General features: G+C 31.6%; 1 protein-coding gene across 1 annotated transcript; it reads right to left on the minus strand.

The window, feature by feature from the left end:
- Positions 1–1,531: 1,531 nt before the first annotated feature.
- Positions 1,532–3,361, minus strand: LOC105435669 (protein terminal ear1 homolog). The gene is made up of 4 exons (XM_031881194.1): positions 2,681–3,361; positions 2,111–2,231; positions 1,839–1,997; positions 1,532–1,750 (listed from the first exon to the last, which is right to left on the minus strand). Exons 1-4 carry the CDS (start codon positions 2,707–2,709, stop codon positions 1,532–1,534), a joined length of 528 nt encoding a protein of 175 aa, XP_031737054.1. The 5' UTR covers positions 2,710–3,361.
- Between the last annotated feature and the right edge of the window lie 8,755 nt (positions 3,362–12,116).

The raw sequence follows: 12,116 nt of genomic DNA on the forward strand, positions 1-12,116 counted from the left end.
ACTTTATGTCCCTAACCATCCACCCGATTTTACCTCGAAAATGGAAGGTTTATCGGGTCAGTATCGTTGAGCCTCTCTTACATATGCAGATATAAGAATAATTTCGTATGAATAGAAATTCAGAATTAAGATTAAGTTACTTACGTCACCAAATAATGGAAATGATCAGTTTTATACAATCAACGGTGTTATAACTTAAAAGTGACTACTTTATGGTTTCTGGATGAGAACTATTTACATAGGATATCCCTACTTTCATGTTTGTACATAAACAATTTAAAATCACATTATTTGTACTATTACAAAGTAGAAGCATCCAATAGTGTTTTCAAAATAAAACGTCCAACCTTATTTATACATTATAGACCATTTAAGTTATATACTCAAACTTAATTCACGTTTATGTCTCTACATAAAATCCAAGTGTACACGAAGACCTTAGTTTGAATTTAAAATTAATAATATTTCAAAATTTTGATATTATAAGTTGCCTGATAAGACTCTTCCCCTCCTAATAAGACTCTTCGATATAAAATTCCCTAATAAGACTCTACAATACAAAGTTACCTTATTGAATAGAATATGATTTTTAATAATAAAATATTGAGTAGAATATAATTTCAAAGTACAGACTACAAATTTTAAAACATAAGCTGTTGCTAGAAATCTTTCTAGTTTAACCTTTTAACTTCAAAAATTTAACCACTCCATTCCTTTTATTTTTCTTTAGTTTCTTGTTCTTTCTTTATCTAAATATTTTCCATCATTTCACTTCCGTCCAACATAATTAAGCTTCCACCGAGCAAGATTTTCTTTGATGCAACTTAACCTCCTAAAGAGCAATCTATAAGAAAGGAAGTAGATTTGCAAGAGAGCGACAACAGAGAGATTATATGTGCATATGTAATACTACTAAGTATATATTTAAAAAAATTAGTCAAATTAAGATACTAGTCTAACTTATTATATTAAGTTTTGAAGCGTATTTTAAACCAATTTTTATCAAACAAGGTAAACGTAACATTATCAACAATAGACAGTAATCTAGGAATCGATTCCGAGAATATCACCAATATAAATTACCACTGATAATATGAACATACAAGCAATTCGATCAAAAAAAAAATATTAATATACAAATAATTACCTTCAGAATAGTAGTAGTAGAAGGACGTATATGATATTAGATAAGTTTTTGAAATTGGAGTACTAAATTTTGAAAAAAGATGAAGGCTTAACCATTTTCAAAAGGAACATGAGGTGAGGTGTGGGTCTATAATAAAAAGATGATATACAGGAAGAACAAGTAAAAGAGGAGAGAATAATATTGCAGAAAGTAACCCAACATCATCCCCCCATCTCCCAAGAAAAAACCCACCAACCAAACATACAAACAAACAAGCCATTCATGTTTTCAATTCTCCCCAAACAAACTGTTCACGGTCAGGGAGACAATGAAAACACCAAGCACACACCACTCCTTCCCTTTATCTACCATCAACCTTTAGAAAAAGAAAAACATACAAACATCCTACACACTACAAATAACCATGCACTTAAGTTCATCATCATAACTACTCAAACTTTCTTGAGTGGGCTTGCGAGGAAGACGAGGTATACGCCTTCCCACGTTAACCCTTCTGTATCGACGTCGACCATTGCTTGCTGGAAATAACATTACAGGCAGATATTGATCGTTGCGACACCAGAAGATTTTGTGCTTGAATGCATTCTTTAGGGCTTCCTTGCCCTGGTCACAAATAGATCAAATTCATCATTCTATAACACTGCAACAGTAATAATGAACCAACTCTAAAAATAAAGACATTAAAATAAACCTGAATCCTAGCCTCAGTAATCTCACAGATCTTCCTGTTCACATTAACATCCCATTTGTAATTATGATACACATCACTGAACTGTGTTGCTGCTTTCGACGTAGTGAAGTTCACGAACGCATAACCCAAATTCGATACTTTTCCTTCGTACCATGATCTCTCTATTGAAATTCAAAAAAAATCAAATAATATCAGTAAAGTCGTCAGTTATTCCCAACAAAAGGAAAATATGAAAGAAAGATAAAATTACGGTAATGCTCAAAATTACCCAACATGAAATCCATAGGCAAATAAACGAAATCATATTCGGTATAACAGAAACCAGGTCGAGAATCCCTCTGTTGGTTCATCATTTGACAGTAACTGTCTAATAACTGAAGAAGATCCTTCCTCCTGCTTACAAACATTCTTCATAAGTTTTAACCAAATAAAGAATAAATGCAAACCCAAGTCTAGAACTAATGCCAATAAAGTCATGGGGATAGAGATGACTTAGAAAAGGAATAAATTACATACTGAAATATTTCCAAAATGAGGAGACAAAGGAGTGAGAAAAGGGCGGAAACCAGAGAAAGTGCAGCATGTAAAATTAATTAAATACAAACATTATTCCCATTTCTAGCAGTCGATTAAATTAATTCTTGTTGATCTACCGACAAACAACCGAAATTTGAAATTAAACCCACAACCCCACATGCGTTTATACCTTCAATTTACCCTCCTCCAAGAAAATTTTCAAAATCCAAGAACTTGCCAAGTTCTAAAATTAATATTACCAAATTCTTCGAAAGGGACAAAATAAAACAATCAAAGAGAAGTGAAGAGAAGAGAAGAGAACCCACTTGAACTGATTCGGGATGTTTTTAATCATCACCGTTGTGATATCCAAGCAAGGGGAAGGGTTTTCTCGACTGGGTCTACGCCGTCGCCGCCGCAACCACCGGCGTCGTTATCGATTTTCCTCTCTACCCATTGCGGCATAGATTTGACTAACTCTCTGCGCGCGCCACCGGAGACAACAAACTCTCGTCTAAACTTACCAACATCAGCTTTGCCAATATTCTTAGAATCCGCCATAACGGTACCGGAAAAACCCACAGCCGCTTGATACGGCGGGCACATGACCTGGGGCCAAGCATTGTAGCAGCTAACAGCAGAATAAGTATGAAGCTGCCAAAGGTAAGTGGAAGTGGAACGTGGGTAATAGAAATTTGTATAGTCAAGAACATGCGGTGAAGGAGGGAGTGGAGGAAGAAGAGTAGGTGGAGAAGAGAGAAAAGGGTCAGCATAGGGATTCAATGGCTTGGAGGCCATAAGAGGGTTGTAAGAGAAGAGAAAATGAGAGGAGGGGAAGTAAGAGGACATAGGTTGGGGAGGAAATGGAAGAAGAGGGTTAAGGAGATGAGAAGGCATTGTTAGGGTTAGTAGTTTTTGGTGATCCAATGATGAAGAATGGAAGTGATAAGTATAATAGAAGTCATATCAAGTTATAAATGTTTTGTATTTTAGTACAAAGACAAAAGAGAAACCCAGCTTTGCTCAACCGACGGTTTTGGCGGCGTTGTTGGAAGCAGTGTTACAAAAAATATGACTTTTTTTATTTTCTTCTTCTTTGTTTCAGACTTCGTACTATAATCATTTCTTTAAAGATTTGATGTTATTTCCTTTTGCTTTTTTGTATTATTATTAATAAATAAAAAAAAAAAAAAGGGAAGTAGCACCAATTTCCGACGATATATCATTATATCAAATACCTTCCACCATACTTTATAAGCTTCTTGCACGGTTAAAGGAATGTTACTTTTTAGACTACAACCATCAACTCAGTTTTTTTATTATAATCCAAATACTGATATTAACACCTTTTTCTCTTCTTCTCTTTTTTGAACTTCCAATACATTTTTCATTCTTTCCTACTCCTTTTTTATTTTCTCAAATTTAAACCCTTACACTTTAGTTATTGATTTATTGCGTTTCCTAGGATAAATGTGGTAATGTAATTCATATTTTTTAAATATGAGCATTTTATTTCGAGGTTTAAGATTTATATTGCTTACTCCATATGTTTGTCTATAGGTATTGCCTCCATCAATTAATACAACCAAACAAAAAAACTTCTAATAAATTAAGTTTTACTCCATACATTTAAAATTATAAATGATCAGCCATAAATGATAGCAAAGTGAAATTCAAGAATCGGGACAGTAAAGTGAAATTAACAAAAAAGTTTCTTTTTTTTTCCCCCCTCGTTTGTGTCAATAATAAATGATCAGAACAGTGAAATTAACCAAAAGAATTTACTTCAAATCATCTCTTTTACGGTTTTAAACTGCATTTTCTTTTTGTAATTTTTTTAGAATAGTAAATCCATTATAACGCCACTGGTTTTTAAAATGCATGTTAGATATTTGCAATTTAAGATTTACAAAAGAATTTTAAAACCATTTTGTATTCATATCATCAATTACCAATATATATACATAAATTTCATTCCTGGTATCATATATGCACACCATTTAAAGTTGATTAAAAATGCATGTTTCTACATCTTTAGTTATTTGCGATCCAGGTCTGTCTGATGGTGAACAAATAGTATTGATATTGGTGTTGGACAGAGAATAATAGATACCTCCTCAACACTTGCAAGTGTTTCGGCTTTAATTTAATTAGTACGTGAATTTGTAATATTATATGCTTTGGGGTGCATAATATTGCAATCTAACAAAGAAAGAGAAGAGACATACACAAGAAATAAAGGAAAAATAAATAAAAAATAAGTGAAGGTTTTCAATGGGTTCCAAAATGTTGCTCTTATCAGTTTCCTTTTGCAAAAATAAAAGAAAGAAAAAAAGGAGACCATGATAAACTTTGTCACATTTAACCTAAATAACCCATTTCCCTCATGTGAAGTTTGTTTTGAGAGGCTCAAATACAACTCTTTATACTTATGCTTCCAAATAAGTAAAGAAGATTATGATCATAATTCTTCACTATATATATAAATATAGAGCATTATACACTTTAATATAAAGAACTTAGTTTATATTATTCTCTAAATTGTTTTTGCTTTCATCTCTAAATTAGCATATTACATATTAGGTTGAAATGAGAATTAGATGAGTATTTAAAAGAAAATATCCATTAGAAGCAAAAGAAGAAAAAGAAAAGAAAATCATAGATTTAATATATGTTAAACTAAAAGAATGTCAAATTATTTTGAATGAATAAGTTGTTTGAAATGACATATGAGAAAAAGAGATGGGAAATGGGGAGAAATTTATGTTTGTTTGTGTTTGAAAAAGTGAAAATAAATTATATTCCAAAATAAAAACAAAAATCATGAAAAGTAATATGGTTCGAAAGTTAACCAATAAACGGACGCATGCTTACGATTAAAACTGACTCTCCCTAATTTTAAATTTAGGATATTATGGGATTAAAAGAAGAAGAAGAAAAAAGTTAATCGAAAGGAAGAGGAAAGGATAGGAAGGATGGTAGATGGGAATGAAGGGATAAAAGTAAGGGTCAAATCAAAGATCAATGGCAATCCCAAATGGAAGATCCTATTTCTCTTAGACACCTCTCCCTACTTTTACTGCACAATCATCATTCTTTTTCATTCCCAACCCCTTCTTCCATCAATCATCACTCTCAATTTCCAACTCTATAAACACTTCCCCCCTACTCTTCAAACTAAATATACTTTTAATTTCCATACAAATACACCTTAATTTAATCCCACTAGTTTCATTTTCATCTGCACATATATTCACAATTCTTCAAAACTTGTCCTAAACACCGTAACACACATATTTAAATGAGTTTTAAGATTAAAAATAATGACCTTCTTGTTGTTGGTAGCAAAATGCCAAAACTGAACCTCCAAAGAAAAGGAAAAATAAAACGTAACAAACTGTAGTTCTCTGTTATTGTCCTTACATACAAACTAATAAATGAAGAAAGAAAAATTACAGAAACGTATTTAGGGAAACATAGAGAGTGGAGAATGAGAGAAAAGAGGAAGTTTTCAAAGGCCCCAAAACGTAATAACAGTAGAGAAGTAATACCAAAAGGTAAATCAAAACATAAGAACAGTAAAAACCCTAAAACCATCATAGGGTTTTTATTGAAAATAAAAGCTTCATTCCCATAATTACACAACCAAACAAACTATATATCTTCTGTTACTTTTGGCTTTAGCCCCTGTCACCTACCAACTGCCACTGCCAAAAGAAAACCATTCCCATTTCCATGCAAACCCAATACCTGCCATTGTGTTTGGGCTCAAAACTAAAACAAAGCTATTGCCTCTGTTTTTCATTTTATTTTTAATTACCATTTTGGAACCCTGTAATGCTCTAGCCTATGCAGCCTTTTCTGTACAAATATATGTATTTGAAAAGAGAAGATATTCCCTTTCTCTAAGTTGGGTTTGAGATAATATGCCCTTTTTTTCTCAAGTTTTATACCTTACTTGATTCTTATTTTTACCTTACTTGATTGTTATTTTTGGCTGTTGGGGTCTAGGGTTTGGTTTGTTTTTGTGTAACATAATTCATTGACGTTCATCATAAGTTATGTGATTTCTGTTTCACATTTTTGTGTTTTCCTTTTCTTTTTCATTAATTTTGTTTCTGTAACTCCCCTTCTTTAACGTTTCTCGAGGGGATATTTTGGTCATCATCAGTTGCTTTGTCTAATATATGAAACACAAAATGGCTCTCTACAGAAATATCATTTTGTCCAATTTTTCGAAATTATGTTTGAAGTAGAAACCTTTGAATTTTCAAACTATAATTTAGATATAAAACCGTACGTGTGGTTTGAATAACTGATGTGACAATGCAAACTGTTTTCATTTTCAATTTTAAAATGCATGCAAATGGAAGCTTTTCTTCTGTTTTTTTTCAGTATCAAATTGATGAAATGTTGAAAACAAAGAAAGAAATTAAGAAAATAAATAACACATTTTCACATTTAGCTTTTTTTTCTCAAGATGAAAATGAAGAAAAAAGCGTTTATTGATTTTAAAGAAAAATAAAGTTATAATCAGAATAAGAAAAATGATTTTGATAGAAAAAGAACTTACATTTGTTCATGAGTATGGTTTTCTTTTACAGTTCTTCACATGAAAAACTCATCATTTTTATATTCACAACCATACGTTTCAAAGAAAAAAAAAGCATATATATATATATTGCTGCCAAAAGAAAAATGAAACATTGAACATTAATTCTAAAGAAGAATAAAGTATGATCAGAGAAAAATGATCTTGATGTAAATAGAATAAGAACTTACATTTGTTCATGAGCATGCTCTTTCTTTAGACGCTTCTCATGTTTTTCACATGAAAAACAATTTTGTATTCACAAAGTTCAACTTCTTTGAAAGAAAAAAAAAAATCAAACATTACTGGCAAAATAAAATATAACAAATATTGTTAACAAAGTTGAAACATATTGCTTCTAAAATTGACAAACATGGTGCAATTTTACGATACTTTTCACTATATTGGTTTGATAATCACTTACAATACAAATATTGAGCACATGATAAGAGCTCTCCATAACATTTTTTAGACAAGACTTTTCTTAATATTTTGAATGCATTAGAATATTTATTTGAAAAAAAACAAGTTACAAACTGGTTGAATAGATTTGTGTTTTGGTAGTACTACTGATTGAATTTGAATAGATAACCACAAGGGGTTGGAATTAAATCTAAGATTAGGTGTGATTGCTTCTGCTCTATCACCAAAATTCTAATTTGTTTCCTCTTTTCCCAATACCCACTTTATATATATGCTTCTAAACCCTAATAATTTCATCCACTCTCTCTTGCTTCAATACTTCAATTCAGTGCACCTCTTTATTTTACTTATTTCACAATGTTTCAAAAAGCCAACATTTTTTTTTATTTTTCCTCATTTTAATTTCATCCACACAACCATACAAAAACACCTTAGCAATTAATTCGAATTATATTAGAATCACAACCTCTAACTTTCAATCACTACAACTCCAAAATCCATTTAGTTTCAATCCTAAAGGATTGGATTAAAATTCAAATATTTTACAAGATATGATGATATAATTTGACTTAAATGTTGTTGGCACATGCAACTCAATGAACATGTATTACAAAATTCAAGCTTGATCTCTTGACTAACAGATAAATAAAACTAATTTTTGGGATTAGTAGCTTTGTTATTTCTAAATAGTTAATTGGATTATGAATTATGAATTTGGAGTTTAATTGAATGTATTTATAAAAAAGAATATCAGTTGAATTGAAAGGCTGTAACTCCAAGTAAAGAAAGAGATAGGTACATAAATAGAAATAAGATTAGGAAAGTTTAGAATTTAAATGAAAATTGTAATCATTTGGAAGGTTTAATATTTGTTTGGTATTAATTATTCTTACAATATAACAAAACTATGGTGACAGTGCCGTGATGTAGATATAGAAATGGTTAGAAAGAATGAAAGAAAAGTGGGTTTAGGGTGAAAAGATGAATTATGATTTGACAACAAGATGTGATAGGCAATGAGTGGAGAGATTATGAGAGTATTAAAATAAAGGGATAAAAAATAGGTAATATCATTTTACTTTGTAGGATGTAGAAGGAAAATTAATTAAGAAAGAGAAGAAGAGATACATTGAAAAATAAGAAGAAGATACAGTTTAAACTTAAACTTACACTCATTTCAAAACAGTGTTTAGAATTAAGGATGAGAAGTGAAATAGTTAGATTAGAGGTGATAGAGCCCTACACATTTTGTCAATCCAATCGCCTTAAATTTTGACTTACAATCCATAATTATCAGTATCACGTTTCAAATCTTCTTGCCATACCAATATTTTTTAACTCTAAATTCATTCTTCTGTGTGTTTTCTTTAACAAATTTCACAGTTTTTACTATTTAGTATTCCTACTTTTTTTAAATCTTTTTCTATCTTTATTACCTCCCTGTTTAAAATAATTTATATTTCAAATACAAATTATTATAATTCAATTAACTATACTAACTTACTTTTAGCTTCAAATATGTTTGAAATAAACTCAAACATAAATTAAATATGTTTCGCATCAAGTTAAGCTAAAAAAAAATGTCAAAACTCGTAAGATTATTTAACTTTTATTAAATAAATAATAAATTATATATATATATTATTATTAATTTGGGTTGGGTTGAGTTGATATGAATTTTTTAACCCTCCAACCCGAGACTAAATCCAATCCGAAAAAAATCAAAATTTTCATCCCAACCCAACCCACATTTTAAAAAACCCAATCCAACCTATATAATATGAGTTGAGTAGTTCAGATTGTCGGGTTACTCAGGTCATTTTTACAGCACTACATGGTAAAATTATTATGTTTCCATGCACTCGTTTGACTTAATTCCTTTAAAGGTATACAATGTCTAAATTAAATATAATTAGAACAATTAAAAATTTTAGGTAAGTACGTATTATATATGGCATATATTAAGTTATATATTATATCATGTAATTTCTTATAGCTATTTTATATCAATTAAATGAAGGAGTAAGCTTTATAACTAATGTTTGATATCAATTTCCTTTGTTTGATCATGAGCTTACCCAGGAAACCTATCACTTTGCTTACACTTGGGGCAAGTGATATGAAAACTTGTACTCAACGAGGAGTTAGTAACTACGAGATGATTTAAAGACACAGTGAGCATCTCATATGTAGTGACCATGACTCGCCACGTATCTAGAGAGGTTTGTGATATTCATGTAACTTCATGCAAACCTAAGACTATAAATGAGACTAGAACACAAAATTCCCTGGTCAACTAAATCCGAACAAGCAATTGGCCACTTCATGCGACCAGAAGAAAGCATGTCACCTAAAAGCCCAACATACCTATTCTCAAGATAACGAGTTAAACATCTAGTAAGCGAAACTTCTCAAACCAATCTCCATCACAGAGTTCTAGCTTTGAACTTAGGAGATTTTTTACAACTCAATGCACTAGAAAACCCTAAACAATCAACTTAGCTTAATCACCTAGCCTTCAACATCTAAACTCACAAGCTACTAAGAAATAAGTACAACAGAGATAGCTACACAACACAACAAAAAGATAGAAAACACAATTATGATTTTATTACTTAATCCAATATTTTACAAATTACATCTCTTTTCTCACAAGACATCAAAAATAAAACCTAATCTCTATGCTCCACGCCTTCCTTCATCCACTAGGGTGCTACTTTTCGTGTAAGGCTCTAATCGCATACCCCAACACGACGAAGGTACTTCTGGTAGTAAAACGTGTTTCATGAAAGGGTACAAAGTAATCTGAGCTACTTCATCGAGAAATAGTGACGGATCCTGATGTCAGTAGGCAGGCAATTGATTGGACTTTGAAGTCTAATCTAAATTTAGGATAAGGGTGGCAGAGATGTGTGGTTTTTTAAGATTGAGCCACTCCTCGCCGCTAGCAAAATCATTCTGTCATTGGAAAATTCACCAAAGAGACCTATAAATAGAGGAATTCAGGCTAGATTAAAATTTACTTTTTGCCTGGAGCTTGTTTAAGAGAGGGCTGGAAGAGTACCCAAGAGCTCAAGAAGTAGAACTAACTCATTTGTGACAAAGATTCCAAGAAGAGGAAGGGCACTCTTGACCGAGAAAGCTAGGTGAAAGAGCCAGTCAACTATGACTGTGAGTTGTTCTCCCCTTACAAATGTTTCCAAATAAAAAAGGATATCTAAAATGTGTTTGAATTCTTAAATCTATTTCTATTGAGACTATGATTATATGGATTTCCTTATGGTTTTCAATTCACAAAAACACATGAGACTTATGAATGAAATGGATTTATCGTGAAATTGGAAGAAGCGATGAACTATATAAGAAAGTATCTTATGGATGAACTTTTAAACGAAAGAAATGTTTTGAATACGAATCCTCTAAGCCTTATGAGCCAGTTATGTTAAAACACATGCCATGTGTCATTGATAATGTTGGTGTTATGAGGAAAAAAAATGAAAGACTAATGTTTCATGAAATAAAATTATGTTTGTACTCTATGTGATTTAATGCCTTATCCTTGTTGTTTGATTTGGAATAAGATACTCTATTTTTGTTGTATGATATGAAATATAATGCCTTATTCATGTTGTGTGATTTTGAATAGGATGTCTCATACTTGTTATGTGATCTGGTATGAGATGCCTCATACTTGCTTTGTGAACTAGTATGAGATGCTCTATACTTGCTATGTGAGTTGACATTGGAAGGCACGATATGCATAGTGGATTTGATGGAATTGCTTTATGCATCGAGAGTATTCTACATAACTACAACATGGCAAAAGAGTGTGGTAAATGCTTAAGTTGAGGAAAGAGTACAAAGACTTGATAGAATATGCAAAATGATTGTGCAAGATGGATATGTAATGCAAAAGGCATACGTGCGAAATGGATTATGATGACTAAAAAACGATGTGATCCTTGAGATTTATGAGTCGATAAATCGAGATGTTGAAAAAAAAAAAAACTCTTTGCATTTTGAAAGTGTTAAATCTAAAATGTAATAGTTGATTTATGTTTGATGTAACGCCTGTTTTCACAACAATTTTGTGTGATAAGGCAAACTTGATTTATTTAAGGCATTTGAGGAAAGATTCCACTCACTACACGATATAGTCTAACATTTCAAATATTTTGTTTTAACCCCCTTCCCCAGGTAGTAAAGGACATTTTGTGTTGAACTTGCAACCTTGATCGCCTATTGCGCCTCCTTGATCACATCATTTTGGTAGTTGCCACTCTCTAATAACATAACATATAGTAGCTAGGCGAAGAAAGTCCCAGTAATGTTGGAGTCATGTGTAATGATTTTGTACTGAATATTGTAAGCATTACTAGAAGTATTTTGCATTTGAAATATCAATAAAGTTATTGCAATCCATTTAAGTCCAAAATTCCATATTAATTTCTTTCCAATTATATTTTAATTTTATTTACTAGGCAATCGACGTGTTACTTTGTGGAGAATATCGCGTAGACTGTCTAGGCGGTCACGTCTCCATTCCATCGCATAGAGCTGCAAACTGGGCAGGGTGTGACATTTCACGTCAAGTTGTTTAGGAGTATAAAAATCTCTTTCTTATCATTCTCCTTGATCACCTAGCAATCCATTTAAAAAACAAGACTCATCCCACACACAAAACTATGATGCAACCCTCTCGAAAACATAATAACTTTAAATCATCCTACGACGGATATATAACTTGA

Source organism: Cucumis sativus, chromosome 2 (assembly GCF_000004075.3).
Source record: "Cucumis sativus cultivar 9930 chromosome 2, Cucumber_9930_V3, whole genome shotgun sequence".
NCBI classification, from domain to species: domain Eukaryota; kingdom Viridiplantae; phylum Streptophyta; class Magnoliopsida; order Cucurbitales; family Cucurbitaceae; genus Cucumis; species Cucumis sativus.